The sequence below is a fragment of the Populus alba genome, chromosome 2, assembly GCF_005239225.2.
Source record: "Populus alba chromosome 2, ASM523922v2, whole genome shotgun sequence".
Lineage (NCBI taxonomy): Eukaryota > Viridiplantae > Streptophyta > Magnoliopsida > Malpighiales > Salicaceae > Populus > Populus alba.
The window spans coordinates 18,824,681-18,847,455 of record NC_133285.1 but is presented as its reverse complement, the minus strand read 5'-3'; the positions used below and the strand labels follow the sequence as shown (position 1 = coordinate 18,847,455).

At 30.8% G+C, this 22,775-nt stretch overlaps 1 protein-coding gene across 3 annotated transcripts; it reads left to right on the top strand.

Annotated features, from left to right (window-relative positions):
* The first annotated feature begins 11,396 nt into the window (after nucleotides 1–11,396).
* Nucleotides 11,397–21,745, top strand: LOC118044185 (protein LIGHT-DEPENDENT SHORT HYPOCOTYLS 10). Of its 3 annotated transcripts, none has more exons than XM_035052388.2 (2): nucleotides 11,397–12,113; nucleotides 21,559–21,745. In XM_035052388.2, exon 1 carries the CDS (start codon nucleotides 11,570–11,572, stop codon nucleotides 12,080–12,082), a length of 513 nt encoding a protein of 170 aa, XP_034908279.1. In that variant the 5' UTR covers nucleotides 11,397–11,569; the 3' UTR covers nucleotides 12,083–12,113; nucleotides 21,559–21,745. The 3 variants fall into 3 exon arrangements, with proteins under 3 accessions (XP_034908279.1, XP_034908278.1, XP_034908276.1); XM_035052387.2 differs by having other exon boundaries at nucleotides 11,398–12,113; nucleotides 21,589–21,745; XM_035052385.2 differs by having other exon boundaries at nucleotides 11,398–12,118; nucleotides 21,589–21,745.
* The last annotated feature ends 1,030 nt before the right edge of the window (nucleotides 21,746–22,775 follow it).

The window sequence follows — 22,775 nt, the reverse complement described above, 5'->3', positions numbered from 1 at the left end:
TATACATAGAAATGACGGGTTTGATTTCATGATTAGTTTTGGTTAATGGCATCTAAGACAAATGCCTGAGTTAAAATGTTGCAATAAGCTATGGCTAAAAGTATCCAAGGTGAATGATCGGGTTAAGGTGAAGTAATTAACCCTGATTGATGTTAAACTTCGGCCCCTCAACTCCTATGGAGAGGTTGGGGTGTGTGAGTGAAAAAAGTACACTTAACGAAATAATAAGAGATGTATAATGCATATAAGAAGTAAACGAAGAAGTCTACCCATTCTAAGTTAATAACGTAAAGTAATGATAACATGCTTCTTGTTGTTTATTATTATGTTAGATTATTTACAATTCTTATATGCATGTTGTTTTTGCAATAGGGATATCACACAATCAAGGTGCGTGAGGAAGCCCGTTCCACGGGTTTATATATTTTGAAATGTGTTGTGTAATAGTATGTCTTAGGTGTCATGTTGAATATTTGTCATTTGACACTTTTGTAAGGACTTGTAATGAAAACTGTAATGGAACACGGATGTGGATGTGCGAGCATGTAGATACGATGTTATAAATATATTTATGTGGTATTCTCTTTTATGAGGATGTCGTATTGTGAAATCACATGAGGATCGTATCAAAAAAAGTACTAGTCGTGTAAAATTATTGCTCAACACTTGTGTTGATAACGAAACTAGAATAAGAATGCAAACTCATGAGTATGTCAATATGATATAATATAAATGTATGAATATGAAAATATAATATTATGGGCATGTGTATTAAGTATCTGTTTTATGAGAATGTTGATTTATGAAAACTATATCAGTATGATGTCATGCTAAGGAAAGGAACCTAATTACTAATTTATGGAATGCCATTGTGAGAAGTATCGAGAACCTAAATAAATAAATAAAAACAATTCCACTGATTTGGTCTTTGAAAAAGCTAGGTCATTATTTAAAAGGAGAAAACTTTGTTGTAGAATACACAATTCAATATGCAAACGTAATGAATGACTAACAATCTTTCTAATTTTTAAAATTTTTCTGAATTGTAGTTCTAAACAATTGAGTTAAAGTTTTATCTACCACATTTGTTTGGTCATCTATATGTAGATGATAAGTAATAGAAAATAACTATTTAGTTCCTAACTCTCCCCATAAAACTTTCCAAAAGTAGCTTAAAAATAAAACATATTTGTCATACACAGTGCTCATTGGAACACCATGTAACCAAACTATTTTTCTAAAGAAAAGATATGTTATATTTGTTGAATCTCTACCCTTTTTAGACCTAGGTAACCCTAAAACAAGAACCTTGAATATATCAATCCAAGGTTCCTTAGGTACCGATAAAGATGTCCATGTTATGCATGACTTCAGACTTGACTTATTTACATGATATACATCTATCACATATTCTTTGAACATCTTTTTTTTTTTATGTTAGGCCACAAAAACTACTCATGTAACATATGGAAAGTATTAGTTACCCCAAAATGTCTTTTGAAACCACCCCATGAGCTTCCTTCACAAGCAAATCACATAATGAACATTTAGGCACACATAATCTATCCATCATGCCTAAAATACTTATCAAAGGCTGAATGATCACATTGTCTGATTAGTACTTAAAAGTGCATGTTTATCAAGATTTTATATCATTATTTTGCACTTGAAGTATCAATAACTCCTTAGCTAAAGCATGTTTTATAATAACAAGTTTGATACGATAAGATACCTTAATTTATGGTAAATGTTCATCTTAAATGTAGGCCTATCACATAAATAAAAAGATTGAATGATGAGTTTAAGTATTAAAAGTGAAAGGACAAAGAGATGGCCAAACTTAGAAAAGAGATGCTGGTGCAGTCCAAACTTAGAAAAGAGATGCTGGTGCAGTCCAAACTGGAACATTGCTTGGTAATTGGATCATATCTAGAGCTCTAAATCTCGGATTTAGGTTCATTTTATATGGATGGAAAGGTAAGACAAAGGCCTACAACTTTCATGAGAAGCCCAAGATTTGAAAAGGCCGTTTTGAAGTCCAAATTGAAGGAACAACGAAGAAGTCCGAAGCTGTCCTGCAGCCCAGACACTGTTTAGTGTTCAACCCATATCTTGAGTTCTAGAAGTCCAAATGACCTCATCTTTTTTTTGTTCAAAAGCTAAGACAATTTCCTAGAACATTCCTGAGGATTCTATGCAAATTATGATGTCAGCAATGATATCTTGTTCAGACAAGAAGATAAGGATTGTCACCAAAGTCAAGATGTGGCCACCCACTCATCAATTAGTCAACAAATCAATAGTTCCAAATTTTGGCTTATAAAAGGAGGCACTTACCATGTATTGAGGCATCTTGGTTTCCAGATCAAGATCATGCTCTTGCTTTCTCTCTTTGTATTGCTTATGTTTTGCTTTCATTAATATCAAGTTTATGTACTTCATTTCCTTTCCTTTACTTAGTTAACTTCTTTCTCATTTATGTTCTTATCTTCTTCATTTATGTTTCTTTCTTTCATTATGTTTAGCTAAGTTAATTATGTCAAGGTGAAAAAGGTACACTAATGGTGTAAGAATAAGTATAATATAAACTTAACATGGACCTTAACGTTGGATACTAACATGTTTTATATTTGTTATCTTGTTCACTTTTAATACTTTGCTTGTTAAATGGTTAATCTAGATTTATGTTGTATAACACTTGGTACAACAAATACTTAGCACTTTCATAGCTCATACTGTATGGTATAACCAACACCTGAGCTATGAAAGGAACTTGATTTGTTGTTAACATAAGTTATAATCATGAATGCCTGCCAACATTTACAAGTATTAGTTTTATTCGAATAAGATAACTAATGTAATCATGTTAACAATTTATAATCTGATTGGAACCTCCTTTATGTGTGGTTTCCAATTAAGTAATAAGAGTTTATATTATACTTGTTTGAAGTACCATTAGTGGATCCTCTAACCTTGACATTTGTTTTTATCGTTGTTTAATCCTTACATTAATCTTTCATCTCAAAGTTCTCATTAATTTCTTCATCTTCTTCTTCTTCTTTTATTATTATTATTATTATTATTATTATTATTATTATTATTATTATTATTTGCATTCTGTTTATATTATATAATAGATCTCTTTGATCTTTTTATAAACTCAGTATATAGGCTGGAAACCTGTGACCCGATCTTTTAGATCATTCTCAGGTATAACAACGCCACGTACTGAGTATTATTATTATTATTATTATTATTATTATTATGTTGTTGTTGTTGTTGTTGTTGTTGTTATTGTTGTTGTGTTGTTATTTATAATTTATACAACTAACCTCTCTGTGGTTCGACCCCGGTCTTGCAGGGTTATTTATTACTTCGACACTCCTGCACTTGGGAGAAGACATCAAGCTTTTGGTCGTGTCATTTTCCATACACTTGACATAATTCATCATCATCCATATATAATTATTTCACATGTTCAAATTCTAAAAGTCTAGTATTCAAGCTATTAAGAAGAACATACCTTCAAGACAATGCATCCACAATGATGTTTTCCTTACCTTCCTGACCTTGATGACATATGGAAATGTCTCAATGAATTCAATCTACTTGGAATGTAACATATTCAATTTACCTTGGCTTTTTAAGTGTTTTAAAATTAATGGTATGTATGTATCACAAACTCCTTAGGCTAAAGATAATGTTTCCAAGTCTCTAAGGTCTTAACATGCATACAACTTTTTATCATATATTGGTTAATTAAGAGTTGTTCCATTAAGGTTCTCATTGAAATATGCTACGTACGATCCATTTTCAAGCATTAAAATTGTTCCAATAACTATACTTAAAGCGTCACACTCAATCTCAAAAGTTTTTTTGTAAAATCAGGTAAAGCAAGTAATATGCCTGAAATCAACCTTTAATTTAACAAGTTCAAAGCCTTTTTGTGATCATCATCCCATTTAAATCTTATTGTTTTCTTTATAATTTCAGTCAATGGTTCAACTAGAGTACTAAAATCTTTGACAAATTTTTTCTAAAAACTAGCTAAATCATGAAAACTTATTGCCTTACTTACCATCTTAGGTGTAGCCTATTCTTGAATATCCTTGATCTTTGCCTCATTTATCTTAATCCCTTTTGCACTAACAACATAACCTCATAACACCATTCATATTATGTAAATATCACAATTCTTTATATTAACATCTAATTTTTCTTTTCTAAGTATTTCAAGAACTTGTCTTAAATGATTAATATGCTCATCTAATCATTTTCTATAAATTAAGATATCATCAAAATAGACAATAACAAATTTTCCAATGAAAGATCTTAACATTCATTAACCTCATGAATGTACTAAGGGCATCACTAACCATTCATACAATTCATATTTAGTTTTGAAGTTGTCTTCCATTCATCTTCTTCTTTCATTCTAATTTGATGATAACCACTTTTCAAATCAATTTTAGAAATACTGAAGAATTATGCAACTCATCAAGTTATGCAACCATATTATTCGATAGTTTCACCCATATTTAACTAGTGTTTTGTATATTTTTTATATATATAATGCCTTGATATTCTTTGTTTTATGTTTTGAAGGCACTTTTGGATGCAAGATGCAAAAAGAAGTAAATTGGAGGTAATTGGCAAATTAGACCTTCAGTCGATGTTTTGTGCAGAGCGTGAACTCTAGAGGTCGAAATAAAGTGATTCAAATGGCATTAAAAAGTTAACATCCATACCTTTCTGAAATTCTAAGGCAAGAAAATAAAATAAAGAAGAGCATGAAAATCATATCCTTCAAAGTCAAATCTTGCAATCTACCAGTGTTGACCTACGGCCATTCCAACTTGAATATCTAGAGCTATAGAAGTCCATTTGATGCAAACTTAATTTTTTGGATTCCTAACTCAAAGAACCATCATAGATCAAATTTATAGACGAAAATGATGTCATATGAGGGAGATATGATTTTTCAAAGATGACAACTAAATTATGCCAGCAAACAGATGTCAGCAAGGCTATTTTTCTTTTTTTTTAGGAAAATCATTATTGAAGTACTTAAATGTAAATTGTCTACTTAAAGGAGGACTATTTTGTAAAATAGATAAAATGATTTCCTAAGTTATAAAAAGAATGAGAGAAGAGAAAGGCCAGTAAAGAAGATAAAAACGCCCATTTCCTTCAAGAAACCCGAAATCATGCATTCCTCATTCTTTTTTATTAGTTGTTCAACAAACATGTAAAGTTAAACTCTTTTTCTTGGTTGTAAGGACACGGAAACCTTTGGACTTTAAGAACTGTGAGATCTATTTTACCTTTTCTTTTTAGTTTATATGATGAATATATTTGTTCTCCTATGCTTATTTTTTCTATGACTATTTATTTTAATAGTTAAAGCGAACTTTAAGCTATTATTGTAGGCAATCTATTGATAAGTTTTCTATCAAAACTGAAGTTGTGGTATATGAACTTGTGAAGCAACTAAGTTTAATAATTGTGACGGATCTACATTATTAATCTTAGGGAGAACATTCAATCAAATCCAATAAAGACTGCAGACAGTTATGTTTTCTTGATTAATCAATTTATCTAGTTCTTAAGGTTACCATTGAATTAAATTATTAGTGCAGACACTGTGATTGTTTAATGGTTAGGGTTAGTTATACGGCAAATCCATTGACTAACCAATGTTAAAAAAAGATAAATATTCATAATATAAATTGATGTCTCATTTCCATGATCAGTTCTGATTTCTGTAGGTGGACGTTTACTTGTGACCAAGGTTTGTTCTCTTGATAATTTTCTGATTTTATTTAATTTTGCTTGATAGTTTCTGTTTTCTTTTACTTTAGTCTAGATAATGTACAAACCCCTTAAATTGCATATCATCTAGCATAAAAAACTGACCTGAACCTTCCTTGTAGGATCGACCCGTTGCTTGCTATATACTATCTTGTGTGTTGTGTTTTAAGCTAGGGTAATTAATTGTGTGATCGTGACATTGTGAACATCAAGCATATCATCTAATCTAGGGATAGAATATCTATGCTTTACCGTAATGTTGTTAATGGTTCTACAATCAATGCACATATGCCAAGTATGATCCTTTGTAAGCACAGGTAACATTCAAACTACATAAGGACTTATACTTTCTTGAATGTACCCTTTCGACATCAACTCTTCTACTTGTCTTTAAAACTCCCTAGTCTTCTCAGGATTACTTATATAATCTAGCCAATTTGGAATTGATGCTTTTGGCACAAAATCAATTTGATGCTCAATTTCTCAAATTAGTGGCAAACCACTAGGGATCTCTTTAGGAAAGATATGCTAAAATTTCTACAAATGAACTTTAGCAATACTAGGAACACAAGAATTCAAATCAACAAAATTAAAACATGCCTCCTTATACAAGAGTAAAATGATTAGTATATTGGAATGATAATCATGAGTAAGGTCACTTTGTTTTACATAAAAATTAAGGTGTTACCCTAATTTTTCTTCTCTCTACTCATTAACTCTCCATTCTCGACCTTCTCCATGTTTTTTTTTTTTTTTTGCTGAAATCTTCAAAACTATTTCTAATGGCCCAAACTTTTCCCCTAATTGTTTCACACTAATAGCTCACCTTATTTTTACTCAACCTCACATCCCCATCATTTTTTTTTCCTTAAATTCTTGTTCAGCTTCTTTGGTTTTCTTAAGCTTCAATTAATCCTTATACACTTGCCTTGGTGATAATGGAACAAGTGTGTAAATATTTCAATCTTTCTCCATAGTATTCTTATTTTTAAACTCATCCTCCTTTACCTTCCTATAAAATTACCAAGATCTCCCTAACAATAAATGTGTAGCATACTTAGGAATAATATCACATATAACCTCATCCATAAACTTTCCTACTATGAATGAAACCAAAACCTGTTTCGTCACCCTAATTTCTCCATTCATTCAACCATTGAAGCTTATATGGTTTAGCATACTTAGATGTATTTAGGTACAACTTCTAACCAAAGTTAAACTAACAACATTAGTATAATTACCATTATCAGTTATCATATTACATACCTTATTATCAATATAGCACCTAGTATGAAAGATATTCTCATTTTGTTGCTCTACATCCTCTTCACAAACCTGAACACTCAAAGATCTTCTTATAACTAAGGATTCTCATTGCACAACATACTTGTCACTACAATCATTAAGCTTCAACATCCCCTCCAAAATAATCCTCATTAGCATATTTCATATCACCATCATCCATTATAAACACAATTTTCTTATTTGGACATTCAAGTGCATAATGCTCAAGCCTTTAACATCGAAAACATCTAATATCTTGCTTATGCTTTGGCTAAATAATATTTTTTTTCTTTTTCCTCCAAAGCCATAACTTGCTTCTTAACAAAGAAAGGTGCGACTTCTTTAGGTGTAGTCATTGGTTTCACCTCTGCATTACCCCTTCTCCTAAAATTCAACTTCCAACCTAAAAGGGAACCCAAATATCCACTAGGTTTTGCACTACCCTTTCTCGTTAACCGTTTGTCCATTTTTACAACCATGTGTACCATATCCTCAATCTTTATATAATGCTGTAATTCCATAACATTTGGAATATTTTTATTTAATCCATTAAAAAACATAGTCATTTTAGCTTCTTTATCCTCAAATATATTAGCTTTAATCATAGCTACTTTCATCTCCTTAAAGTACTTATCCACACTCTTAGAACCCTAAGATAAGGTTTCAAATTTATTATAGATATCCTTATAATAGTGAGTAGGTACAAGCCTTTTTCTCATCGTTATCATCATTGCCTCCTAAGTTTCTATTAGCTTTTATTCATTACGCCTTCTACTTATAACAAGCTGATCCCACAAACTAATTGCATAATTAGTGAATTCAACCACAACCAATTTAACCTTTTTTTTTCTTCTAAACACCTTTGGCAATCAAACACAAACTCTATTTTATTTTCCCAATCCAAGTAAGCCTTCATATCACTCTTTTCTTAAAACCCTAGAATTTTGAGTTCAATACCACCCAAATTATGATTTAAACCATTATGCTCCTCAGAAGTTCTACCCTAGCTGAATATATTAGTTGTCTGTGACCTACCTCCTATTCTTCTTTTAGGTTGTGACTCATACACATGACTTTGCTGCATTCAACATTTTCTACCATAATCCTACATTGTCTTCCTCATCTTCTTCTTCAGTATTATTCCCTACACTCTCATAAGTTATTGTAGCCCTAATGGTAGGCATTTCAAACTTACTTATTAACACCTTCATCATAGCTTCCATTTTATCATTCCTTTAATCCACAATTCTTGCCTTTATTTTTGCTCAATGCTTTTTGAGGACATTATTTAATCTAAAAATAAAGGTTAGTAGTAAAGAAAAAAATTTCTCACATAAACCTCGCGTGTTTACTCTTACAATAAAATTCACTCCTCTCGTGTTTCACATAATTTATTAGGCTTTTCACTCTACTAGTCTTGCTATGCCTTTTATCACTCTATTCCACTTTGGTTCTTAAAAGTAACTTGGCAACTTATCAAATAATTAACCAAACTATGTAATAATTTATTTACTGATTAAAGACTCAAGAATCAACAATTATTCAAACTTCTCAAAACAAAACTTGAGGACAAGCTTACAAGTAGCAATATAAATTTATGCAAATATAATGATGAAAATGAAGACACTAATTAAAAGCAAGAATTATTATTAAGAAACAACAAAAGCTACAAAATTCAAAAAAATAAAGAAAACAATGCAAGAAATCAAGAAACTAAAGGAATTGACCCATGATAATTCTATTTTACCCAAATTTGCAAAAAACCAATCAAGATCACTAAGAATTTCCAAGACAAGTTTTGGTTGTGATTTTGATTCTTCTTTCTTTTATTCTTTATATATATGTGTGTGTGTGCACGCGTGCGCTGGATTTATCAAGTTACAAAGATAAACACAATTTCTTGTTTTATATGTAATTTTTCGGCAACCGCAAGAATTTTCCCTATCACAACAAATTTCCTTCCTCCTTTTTTTTGTAAACCAAACATACAATCAAGATTAATCAAGAATCAATATTTTCTTCCTTTTTGTGTTTTAGTTGAAACCCTAGAGAGAAAGAAAATAAGAAAAACAAGAAAACAAACCTTATACATGACATGATCTAAAAAATCCCTTAGATACGGAAAAATCTAAAGAAAACCCTAGAATTACTTGTAATAATAAAAATTAAAGAGTTATAACCTAAAATTAGTTATGCTTTATACCAAACTAATGTGAAATTGTCACTTAGATTGTTAATTTAAGGTTTGAAAAAAAGTTTGTAACTTTACCCAACAAGAACCTTGCATTGGAGAACCAAAATTTTATGCAATTAGTCACCCCCACCCTATGCCTATAATGAGATGTGAATGACAAGTATAAATTACAATGAAGTTGATCAATCCTTTAAAAAGTTTGCAATTTCAATCAATAACTTAACATGAAAATCATTCAATCATACAGAGGAAAAAAAAATAACACAATATTAGGAAAATTTTGAGAAGATTTCATAAACTGAAAAATAATGTTAACAATTGGTTTATATATAGTGGAAAACTAACCTTAATTTGACTTAATGGACCCAAACTTGATAAATAGACCTTAACACATTAAAATTCTAAAATAACTAAAATAATAATATAAAACCTTACCTAAATGAACCCTCAAATTCCATAGGCCCTAAAATAATCTAAAAGATAAATAAATAATAGTCCAAGTAATTAAAACAAGACTAAGTTGAATTTTTTTATTTAGTGGTAGAATCGAAGCTCAACTTTAAATGTATGATTCTCTCTCTTATTGATGAATTAGAATGTCTACCATATATCACTAAAAGATTATGGATGTCTTCTTTCCAATGAAACAAAAATCACATCAAAATGCATTATTTAGCTTTAGTTATGGCCAAAACAGTAGCTAAAGATCAAAATTAACAAATTTAAATCTTCTTATTCCAATTTGCTTGTATGTATGAATGCTCCTCTAAAAGCCCTTCTTGAACATGAATTAAATTAATCAAGGCTTGCTCTTTATTTTTTAAATTCTCTTGAAGTTCATCTTAGCTCATATATTTTGAAGAAGTCCATTAATAACCTCCTAAAACCTCTTTGATCCAAGTTTTGTCACTGGACCTAGTGAAACTTCTAATAGATCTTTTGGTGTTGAATCTAGGATTGCATCATCTACAATGATAGAAAACAAGGAGGAAGAAGAAGAAGAAATGAGAGATAGGGTTGTTTTTTGTTATAACACTTTCAAATTTGTTGATATAATTTTTGAAAGAAACTGGTGATGGAATATTTTCCATGATAATTTCATCAGCAAATAATGATGTGTCATGTTACCGATAGAATTATTAACAAAATATTTATTAATTTTTAATTATTTTTATTTTATTAGTAATTCAATTGATAATTACTAACAAAACATATTTCACCGCTAATGACTTCGACAAGTTAAGATCTTCTGTCGCCATGATCATCAGATAATTTTGCTGGTATTGATCCATCTCTAGTCAAAAAAATGAAAAAAAAAAAAAAGTTACAGAAGGAATTTTGACGCAGAATAATTCTACCTAAATCCATTGATAATTAGCAACAAAATAGATTCCGTCGCTATTTTCCTTCATTCTTGTACTATTTATTTGGATTCCAAATATACCTCATTGTAATAAAGAGCACACATGTTGAATAATTATCATAAATTTTTTCTGACACAAAAAGAATTTCCACATGTAAGTTGAGTTTAAATTCACGTTTCGGACAATTTTAAGAAATCATTATTTACACTAGTTTGATGCATTCATGAAAAAGAGTTCTCCTTGGTAATGGTTTTAAAGTTTGAATTCAAGAAGTTAAAACAAATAGAGGAAAAAAAAAAAAAAAAAGAAGGTGAACTTCTTTACTCAGCAAGCTAGAAGGAATAAAATTATCATAATTTGGAATCATTTAAAAGTCAAAAGTTTTGGGTATCCAAACATCAAAATTCTCATGTATTAAATCTTACCCGGCTGCTCAAAATTTTCAATTTAATAATTTGATAAAAGAATGACAAACATATTATTATATAACGGGATGCTACTGTGAAAAATGAAGGCTTGGCATCAACCCTTGCGTCTCATAGCGAGTCTCAAACCTAGCAATCGTGCCTAGTGTGGATCAAATGATAGAGGTTTAATCACTTAGAAAGGACATACAATAATTCTATGTTTTATTTATCAATATAAATATTAATACCTACACTAAACGTAGAGTTAATACTAATGGGCACCAATAAAAAAAAATGAAAATGAAAATGAAAACAAATAAAAGAGAAAACAAGAAAGCAACGGCATTGGCCCATGGTATGTCTACTCACCAGCCTCTATGATGTGAACTCCATCTTCCTCCCCACTCCCATCCGCTATTGCTTTACCCCCTCGCCGGTTCTCTTATTTCTTAATTACCATATTTAGTAAAAATATCGATCATTAACATTAATCTTCATCCACGGAAAAGATGTCCAGAGAAAGAGGAAAGGACATAGCTGAAGGATCCACTGAGAATCAACAACCAGCAACGCCTAGTCGTTATGAGTCGCAGAAGAGAAGGGACTGGAACACTTTTGGGCAGTACTTGAAGAACCAGAGGCCTCCAGTTCCGCTTTCTCAGTGCAATAGCAACCATGTCCTAGATTTCCTTCGATATCTTGACCAGTTTGGCAAGACTAAGGTTCATCTACAAGGTTGCATGTTTTATGGGCAGCCTGAGCCCCCAGCTCCTTGTACTTGCCCTCTTAGACAAGCTTGGGGCAGCCTTGATGCTCTTATTGGGAGGCTTCGAGCAGCCTACGAGGAGAACGGAGGCACGCTAGAGACAAACCCTTTTGCTAATGCTTCTATTCGGGTTTACCTTAGAGAAGTGAAGGACTATCAAGCTAAGGCAAGGGGGATCCCACACAAGAAGAAAAGGAAGAAGCAGATTTCAAGCAAAGGAAATGATGAATCAAGCTCTGAGATGCAGTTTCCTTAAAATCCCAATTGGCTTTCCAGCATCTGTGCACGTATGGTAATCAATCCCTTGCCACATTTATTTTTTTACTCTCTTTTTTAATGATAGATTGCCTGCTTTAAATAGACAATGATAGATTGCCTGCCCTCATGAATGATCAGGTGTCATGGTTTTTTTAATTTATTAACACGAACTTCAAGCCCTGCCCCACCATTTTTTAAAAAAATTATTCTTGATATTTCCATTCAAATTAAAATTTTAAACCTTGTAAAATAATGCTATTACTTCGATATATAATATTTTTCAAACTCAAGGAACATATCACTCTCCCTTCTTATTTGCATCGTCTCTCTCTCTCCACTGCTTTTTCTCTCCAAAAATTACCCTTGCAGCAGATCTTTACAGGGTAATTTGAACATTAGTATCCTGCCCTTTGTATCTTCATAGATCTGCATGTTGTGCGATTTCAGATTTTGTGGGACATTTGCATGTCAGTATATGCTTTTATTTGTTCATTTCATTTGCGTGGAAGTGAACCCTTGTTGGAAGATTAGAAGTGAGTATATGCTCCAAAACAAAACATCATATACAGTTTTCGCATTTTACAATTGTACTTATTGCACGACGAGTTAATATAAAATCATTATGTAAATCTCAACAAAGTTCAAACAGCGCTTACTCAAGGAGGAGGTGAATTTCTTTAATATCAAACCATTTCTTTTAATTCTTATCAAATAAGTTTTTGGATTTGACAGTTTTTTTAACACTACTTGATATTTTATCAATGTCATGTGTTGAAGTCGCTCTTCAATAAATTCAAATGACACTGCTTCAAAGCTAGGTTTACATATTCATTGTGTTCTTCCAACTCCAATATATGTCTGACTTAATTCATTATCATAAACATTCTATTCATATGTATGTGTATAATCAGCCTTTACCATAGTTAGGAAGAATAGAAGGCTTGGCTAATTAATTAGCCAGCCTTTTCTATTTATATATGTAGGGCAGTGTATAATAATTAATGTAAAAATTACAATATAGTGTAATTTCTTATAATACACCCTCTCAAGCTGAAGATGGAGCATCAACCCAAAACTTAAACCAAAGATCAATAAAAGAAGTAGTAGGGAGTGGTTTAGTAAGAACATTGGCAAGCTGATCATTGAAAAAGATAAAGTGAATTTGAATGTCCTTCCTGGTAACCCTATCATGTACAAAGTGATAATCAACCTCAATGTGTTTACTATGTGCATGGAAGATAGGATTCACAAACTAATAAGTAGCACCTATATTATTACATCAAAGCATAGGCACAAAAGTAGGAGTAATATGCAAATCTAACAATAAATGTTAAAGCCAAATAACCTCAATAATGTCATCGGCTAAGACTTTATAGTCAACCTTAATAGAAGAACGAGCAATCACGCATTGTTTGTCGGATTTCCAAGAAACCCGTGTATTAACAAAAAAGACAAGATATCCACTTGTAAACTTACGATCATCAACACTATCAGCACATTCAGCATCTGTAAAACCATGTAAGGCAAATGATGAGCTACAAGTAATATGTAAGCCAAAAGAAAACGTACCCCGAAGATAATGCAGAATGCGTTTAACGTTAGCCCAGTGTGTATATGTAGGAGCATGCATAAACCGACGGACCTTGTTAACTACAAAACAAATGTCTAGTCTTATAAAAGTGAGATATTGAAGAGCACCAACAATTTGATGAAACCATGTAGGATCATAAAACAAGCAATTGAGCACCATAGTAACATTTGAGGTAGAAATAAAAGTATCAACTGGTTTGCAAGAAGACATACATTATTGATTAAGTATGTCAATAATATATTTATCTTGTTGTAGCATAAGAGCCACACTAATAAAATGAACTCCTGAATCCTAAAGCTTAAACTTTGAACTCGGCAACTATATCAATCGGTGAAGCAAGACTTAATTGCTTATTGTAAGCAAAATATCATCAATGTAAACTAGAAGATAAAAAAATATAAGCACCTATAAACAAGATGAATAATGAAGTGTCCACCTTATAAGCTTGAAAGCTAATAGAGAAAAGATGAATAATGAAGTGTCCACCTTATTATTCAAGCGAGTGTACCATGCTCGAGGAGCTTATTTTAAGCCATATAAAGACTTATGTAACCGAAACACATGAGAGGATAGAGTAGAATCAATAAAATATTGAGGTTGTTGCATGTATATCTCTTCGACAAGTTTCCTATTAACAAAAACATTATGTATATCGAGTTGATTAATCTTTCAACCACGTGAAACCACAATGGAGAAAACCAATCAAAAAGTGACTTATCTAATGATAGGATTAACATTCTTAGAATAATAAATACCTTATTGAGTAAAACCTCTAGCAACCAATTGAGCCTTATAACACTCAATGTTGTCATCTACATGATGTTTTATCTTATACACCCAACAACTACCAACAATATTCATTAAATGAGGAAAAGGAACCAAAGACTAAGTGTTGTTGGAACACAACACTTAAATTTCATCCTTTATAGCATTATGCCAAGTCTCACACCTATTAGCATCAAAAAATATAATTGGTTCATAAGTAGGAGGAGAGAGTGCCCAAGAGAGAGGACTGGTAAACGAAGTTCAAAAAGCTGTCAGATTTGCTGTCTTTAGCAGCTGTAAACGAAGAACCATATGATGTTCACCAACTATTAAACTAGAGGCAAGTAAGCCCAAACTTGTATGCTACTGTAGAAGACAAGAGGAGAGGTCAACAACCAAATTCAACCTAGTTGGAGATCCAAACCAAGATGTTGGACTGACAGCAATAGACCTATGTGAACTAATATCAAAACTAAGAGAACCAACAAAATGATACCTGGAAAATGGAAACTCTGAAGGAGGAGATCCTATGCCTAAACAATGATAATTAGATAAACAAATAGATGGTGACATAAGGGCAGGGCTGATGGGTTATTTGATGGTGGCAGAAACGGTAAGCAGTATGGTTAGTGGAGAGGTCATAGATATAAGGGAGGGAAAAGGTAGTGAATTAAGCAAATTGGAAAATTATGTAGGAGGCATATGATGTGGAGAGGTGTTGTGGGGTTATGCCATCTTTTCAGATTTGTCAAAAGGCAACATTTCTTCATGAAAACGAACATGATGCGAGGTATAAATACGTTGAGATGTGAGGTCAAAACAACGATAACTAAAATGAGAGAAGTCATAACCTAAGAACACACATGAAGAAGAACAAAAATCCAACTTATGCACATGATATGAATGTAGAAACGGAAAGCAAAGACACCTAAAAATACATACAAACTCATAATTAGGAGTACGATGAAAAAGACACTCAAATGATGATTTATTCTAGAGGACAAGAGTAGGCATATAATTGATAAGATACACCGATGATTTAAATGCAGAATTTCAAAATTGTAATGGGACTTTACATTGTCCGAGGAGAGTAAGACCACTTTCAACAATATGCTGATAATGACATTCAACAATGTCATTTTACTCATGAGTACAATGACAAATTAAATGATGATGAATACTGATAGTCTAAAAAAAAGTGTTTAACTTGTGTTATTCACTACCTCAATCAGTTTGAATAAATTTTATTTTTCATGAAAATTGATGCTCACTAAGAAACTTGAAAACGATGGAAAATAAAAAAAAAATACATTAGATTTCGCAACAAGAAGATAATACCATATATATTTTGTATGCGTATCGATATAAATAAAAAACTAACAAAAAGTATTAGAGGAAAAAATAGGAGTAGGGCTCCAAACATCACTAAAGATTAAATTAAATGAAGTTTTGTGACACATAGGTCCTAATATAGACGCGACTACTTTCCTAGTGGACATGCTTGACATTGTAAAAATGAATGTTTAGATGTATAAGCAAGTTTATTATTTGATACTAAAAAATTAAAAACACAAAAAATAAGATGACCTAATTGATGATGCCAGATCACAAGGAGACTAGTAAGCTTGAGGAATTGACATGGCAAAAGATTTAAACAAAATATAGAGACCATATTTACTCTAACTGAAAATGAGCACTACCTTGGTGGTACTTAATATAAAACATAGATGCGAGAAATTCAAAATAGACATTATTATCACGATAAAATTTCTGAACAAAAAGTAATGTTTTGTAATATGAGGTACATGAAGAACATTAAATAAGGTAAAAGTGCATTGTGAGGTATGTAATGTAGTATGCCTAATATTAGATATAGAAAGGCCTTTACCATTACCAAGATAAGGTTCAGACCCATTCAGAGTCACAAGAGCAGGTGCAACTTGTTGATTTGTACCAGTGTCTAAAAACAAATCCACAAAGTTAAAAGAGGAGAAATTACTTAGCGCAATATTGGCATTTAGCTGTTGTCTATGAATGTGAAGCTAAGAACATTGAGGGGTTGTATGACCAAAGGACAAAATAGTGCACTCAGAAAAGGCTTGAATATGATATCTTGAACTAATAGGTGTAGTCACATAGTTCCTTTCTTAGAAATTTTTTTAGTTTTCACTATTTTGTTTATTTGTTTTCTCTAAATAACAACTAGTTTCATGAATGCTTTAGAAAATTCAAGTTTTAGAAATGTTCATACAACTTATTATATTTCTCACTTATATAGATGATCTCTCATCAAGAGTGTTCTAAAATACTTCCTAAAGTAAACCAGAATATGAGAATCATTAAGAACATAACTCATTATAGTTATGTTGTAGCTACCACTCTTTTTCACCATAAAAATAAGAAGGAAATTCTTATTTCTTAGTACTATTAAGAGTATAATATGACTTAGTTCTGTTTTTTAACTTAGATCTAAGAATCTTCAATCAACTAGGTATGATTACCATCATGACACTTTTTCATCTTTAAAGACTTCATTCTCATTCCTCTTGATGAAACTATACACAAGATCTCTCGTTAAACTATTAGTAAGTGGATCCATAATATTTTTCTTTAACCTAACTTATTCAAGAAAGTAATTTCATTCAAGAATAAATTTTGGATGTCTTTGATATACATGTCTAAACTTATCATTATACATATTACTTTGTGCCTTTCCAACTATTGAATAGTTATCGCAATGGACATAAATCCTTGGGACTAGCTTTGGCCAGCATAAAGTATTCTTTAACAAATTTCAAAGCTGCTTGGTTTTCTCCTTAGCTTTGTATAAAGCATGAATCTTATGATACATATTTACTTAAAAGACTTCCAAAACATTTATACTCCAGTAAGTGTGAAAACATATCTACTTTTGGATTTTGAGTTCTTATTATTGAATATCTAATTCACATCACTATATCTCTCAAGTAGTGTAGTGCAACCTATTGTCTAAGGTATATTTTAAGTATTTGAATGTTTTATTTAATTCTTTTCAATGATCTAAAACCTAGATTATTGATAAATCTACTTAGCTTGTTAACTGAGTATATGATATTTGGTCTTGTGCAATTCATAATATATATCAAGCTTCTAATAATTAAAGAATATTCCAATAAAGTATCCCTTCACCCATTTTTTGGATAGACACTATTTTTTATTGTTGTTTAGACAATATTATTGTCACCATTAGAAAGTTTATCAATAGTTTTCTCAATATAATGAGATTCAAATAATACTAAATCATCAACTATCATATAAATTTTAATTCTTGGTATAATATACGCAACACCTCATACTTTCATATGAAATTTATTAGTTAATATTTTCTTAATAGATTTGGTCATGTATTCATTGTTGTCCAATATTAACAAGTCATCCATATAGAGATATACAATAACATAACATTGATTTATGTTTCTTACATAAACATATTTATCAACCTCATTAATTTTACATTTATTTGACAACATAACCTTATCAAACTTATTATGATATTATTTAGGAGCTTGTTTCAAATCATATAATGACTTGAAAAGCTTACAAACTCTTTTTTTATTTATTTAACAATAAATTCCTCAGGTTGTTACATGTAAATCTCTTTGTTAAGGTCACAATTTAAAAAAGTTGTTTTTATATCTATTTAATGTATTTCTAGGTTATTAATAGCCACAATGGCTATAAATGTCTGTATAAACATTATTATTAACATAGGTGAGATTGTATTAAAATAGTTCATATCTTATTATTTTAAAACCTTTGACAATAAATCTTGCTTTGTATTTGTGAATGACTCCATTAGCTTTCATTTTTAATTTAAAAATCCATTTTTGCCCTAATAGTTTTCTTTTGGATAGAAGATCCACTCATTTTCATGTTTGATTTTGCATGATGGACTCAATCTCGCAATTACCTACCTCCTTTTAATATGAAACTTCAGGGTATGATATTGCCTTAAAGTAGCTTCAAAGCTCATTTTCCAACAAGTTAGAAAATGAAGGTCAAGCATTCGTGACATTTTCATCATCTTACTTTTTTGAAGATCATCATCTAAAGTTTGATGAAGAGCACTTGAGCTTTTTTTATTTATTCTTATAGGCGAATGAATTTCTTATGTCCCCTTATAAGAAAACAATCTTCTTTGAGAGATATAACATTCCTTGACTATACTATTGTATTGGTATGAATATCATTAATATTTAATTTATATATAAGAAATTGATATACACTAATATTGTATACATATACAATGAATATGTATCCATTATTTTAGGTCTTGTCTTGACCTTTTAAGAAATAGGTATTGTCACATTTATAAGACATTACTATACTTTGAGATATTTGAAGGAAGATCTTCTTCCTTTCCATAACATATAGGGTGTCTTTTTTAAATTTTTTTTGTGAGGTACTTTGTTACTTTAATTGTCTAAATTGCCTCCCAAGATCTAGGATGTTGCTGAACTTATTAACATGGTATTCATTTTTTTCTTTTAAAGTTTGGTTTTCACATTCAACAATGTCATTTTGTTGAGATGAATATAGAGTGATAATTTTATTGATAATATCATTGAGAATAAAATTCACTAGGAAGTGCCTCGTATTCTCCACCTTTGTTTCTTCTTATTGCTTTTATTTTTTGAATGAATTGGTTTTTCAATTTTTTCTTGTAATGCATAAGCATTCAAGAGCCTAATATTTTATTGTCACCTTTTGAAGTTCACACTACTAAACTTCTCAAGTTTCTCACAATGTATCACAAACAAAAGTGAAAGGAATCATTCCTACCAATTTTGCATAATCTTGAGTAGAGTTGTATTTTTCGATTAAAATAATAAAAAATTTGATTACTTTGAGCAATAAAAAATAAAATCAAATAATTCACTTATCAAATGAAATAAACAATTAAGATAAAGATTAAGTCTTAAGATTATAGAAAATTGTTTAGCAAAATCAGTGATATATTTGCAGGATTATAAATATATGCACAAAAGAGTAACATACCAATACATTAAACAAAAGATAAGTATAAATATAGAACAATGTATAGAGTCCTTACTTGTAGAATTTCAAATAAAAAACCAAAGTAAGAAAGAAAGTAGTTAAGATTGTATCATCTATGCTTAAAGCTTAAGTGCCCATCAATTGATGCAAATATTCTTAGTGCAAGGATTCCAACAACAATACCTCAAAATGATGCACTTATAAATCAAGCCTACAAAGTAGAAAACTTACACAAATTTTATATCTAGAACAACAAAACCTAAAGAGCTAGAGGAAGGAGAGAACATGAGAAGAAAGAAAGAGGAAATTTTTCCATCTTCAACATTTTCAAATGAAATCCATCAACTCTTATTTATATAGAAAACTAGAGATGTAGAATTAATTCATCCCAACAATTCATTGAATTTACATAAAAAAATAAATATGAAAAGATTTAATAAAACTTATCAAAAATATGACAATTCATTAAATTTACAAAATCAATATTAAATCACAACAAATTCAAATTAATGAATGTAAAATTAATTAATTACAATTAATTTCTAACAACTCATTGAATTTGTAAAATTAATAAATTAAAAAAGAATTTGATTACATCAATTTCTTATTCATATAATGTTTTTCAATGCTCAAGAAACAATCACAAAAGCAGCAAACAAATGTTGATGTGACAACTAAAGCAAGTTTCATGCATTACTTTCTTTACATTATCGGAATTTGGCATGTAAGAGTAAGTTAAAAGTATCTCAAGTCTCATCTGACATTTAAAATGATTAAAATTCGTTGGTTTTCTTTATTGCCAAGTTATAAAAGAGAGTCAACTTGCTGTGTATCATGTTTGAAAACCTAATATTGTTACGAAAGAGATAATCCAGAGATTATGTTATACAGTAGTGAGCTTATGCAATAACCAGTCTTTGAATTTGAAAACCTAATATTGTTACGAAAGAGATAATCCAGAGATTATGTTATACAGTAGTGAGCTTATGCAATAACCAGTCTTTGAATTTGAAAACCTAATATTGTTACGAAAGAGATAATCCAGAGATTATCTTATACAGTAGTGAGCTTATGTAATAACCTGTTTTTGAATTTGAAAGTGCTGAAATAACTGATGCATTTACTTGACTAACTGCCGCTCCAAGCTTAGGGTCGCTTGAAGTGAAGCTAAGCTTGATCGTTAGATAAGGAAGACGGTATTTGGATAGGGGTTTAATGCAAGCCAGTTGAAGTTCTGTGAAAAAGTAAGCAACATGCCATTAGATCTTGAGCAACTTGTTTTATGTCGAAGTGATGGTCCACCTCCTTATGTCTGGTTCTTGCCTTAAATACTGAATTGCAAGCATGAGGGTCAAAGCAACTTGTATGAAAACGTTAAATGGCAGCACCCGGAAGCATGTAGATATTGGCCGGAATGGAAGATGAAATCTCTAACGAAAGTCACACGTACGAATTGTAATCTTTAGGTACTGAGTATCCTTAGCTGTTAAGTTGATAACCTGCACTGAACTGGAAAAATCCCGGCGAATCGCCGGCCATAGTTAAGTCGGTTAATGACTGTGTTCCGTTCAGTGGATCATCATTTCAAAAACCAATTTTTATATGCATGCATACTGAAGAATAAAGTGAATTTTCAACGTAAGTGCTCATACTAGCTGATTTAGTAATGATATCTTGACCAGTTTAATCTAGCATGCATTTTGCTATCAATTATTTTAAAAAAATGAAAGTTAATAATTTATTCAATAACATTCTACGTTTCTAATCGGTTCCATATGCAGAAATTGAGGGGATGGTGAATGGAGGAGGGTTTGAGAGAGAAACAAGAGTATTTCTATGGCATGGCATTTATAGTTTCATCTGTAATAATAATGCATACATTTTTCTCAGCGCTTTCTATCACTTTCTTCTTCTGTCTTTGCCACTTTCTTGAAGGATTATTGCTCATTATATGCTCTCTGAAAGAATTGATGCTACTTGAAATAATTTAAAGCAATGCAGGGTTTCTATTGTACATTGAACAGCATGTTGATCTCTTCGCGACATTTTCCTCCTTTTCTTTGTCTTTTTTCTCTGACCAGCTACTTAGAAATTGTAGCGTATCCTTGCAGCATCGTCTTCAAGAAGGCAACTAGCTAGTAGAAAGGGACTGTTAAAGAACAGAATTTCTAGAGCTCATTAGATCTTCTGGAATCTCGGGGTACTGAATCTCCTAATCAGTTGTTATTTGATATCTGTGTTCTTAAAAATTCCGATTTGCTTTATTAATCCTAAGTGTGCGCCTGATTTTTGTAGAGCTATGAACACACACACACACACACACACACACATCACACACACAGAGACAACACGTCTAACATTCATAGCATCATGACAATATTGAAGAAACATCATTTTCTAAAAGGTGAAATATATATAGCATTTATGAAATCTTTGTGTTTTGTTCACCTTTTTTATGCTTATGTCATTCAATATTTTAAACAACATATAGCATATAAAAGGTGAACAAAATACAAAGATTTCACTTGTAATAGAAAAGTGATAAAAAATTTTCAGTTGTTCTCTTTACATGTATAGATCATGACATTAATGGTCAGATGGATAAAAGAGAGCCTTCGAGGCTTGACCTTGTAGATCATCTCATTAATGTACAACCTTCCACTTGAAAAGAATTTCAATCCTTTCCTTCTTGAAGAGAATTTCTTCCACACCTTTTTTATACAAACACATTTGTTTATAAAAAACAAACCATTTTGGATATTATATTACAGGAGCTACATCACATTAAAAAGTTAACAAAAACATATTCAAATTCTGAAAGAGTAAAAGTGATGGGTGTTTGAAGATTTATTTATAGAACAATGGAATTTTATACCTTTAGATCATCAATTAAGATCCATACCTAATTGGTGTACAAGAAATCCATCTCAAATTTTGATAGCTTTAAAAAAAAATTTTTAAAATTAATATTAGATATAGGTTTATATAATTGGTAAGCTCATCAAGTATGAGATACTCGTTTTTTTTATCTTTTAATGAGATGTCTATATTTTATTGGTGTATAATGTATTTTTACAATCTATAAAGTTTTGTTGGGCTTGAACTTCTATTTGAATGTTAGTTTGTGATTCTCAAATTTCTTAAAGTTTTATTTTTTATTTTTTATATTATTGTCTCCTTTAAAAATGACCAATGCAACATGTAAAAAAATGGTTGAAAAAAAAGTTATTTAATTCTATTGAAATTTTATTGATGTACTATTAAATTCTACAGTGATAAAAGAAGAAAAATATTATTA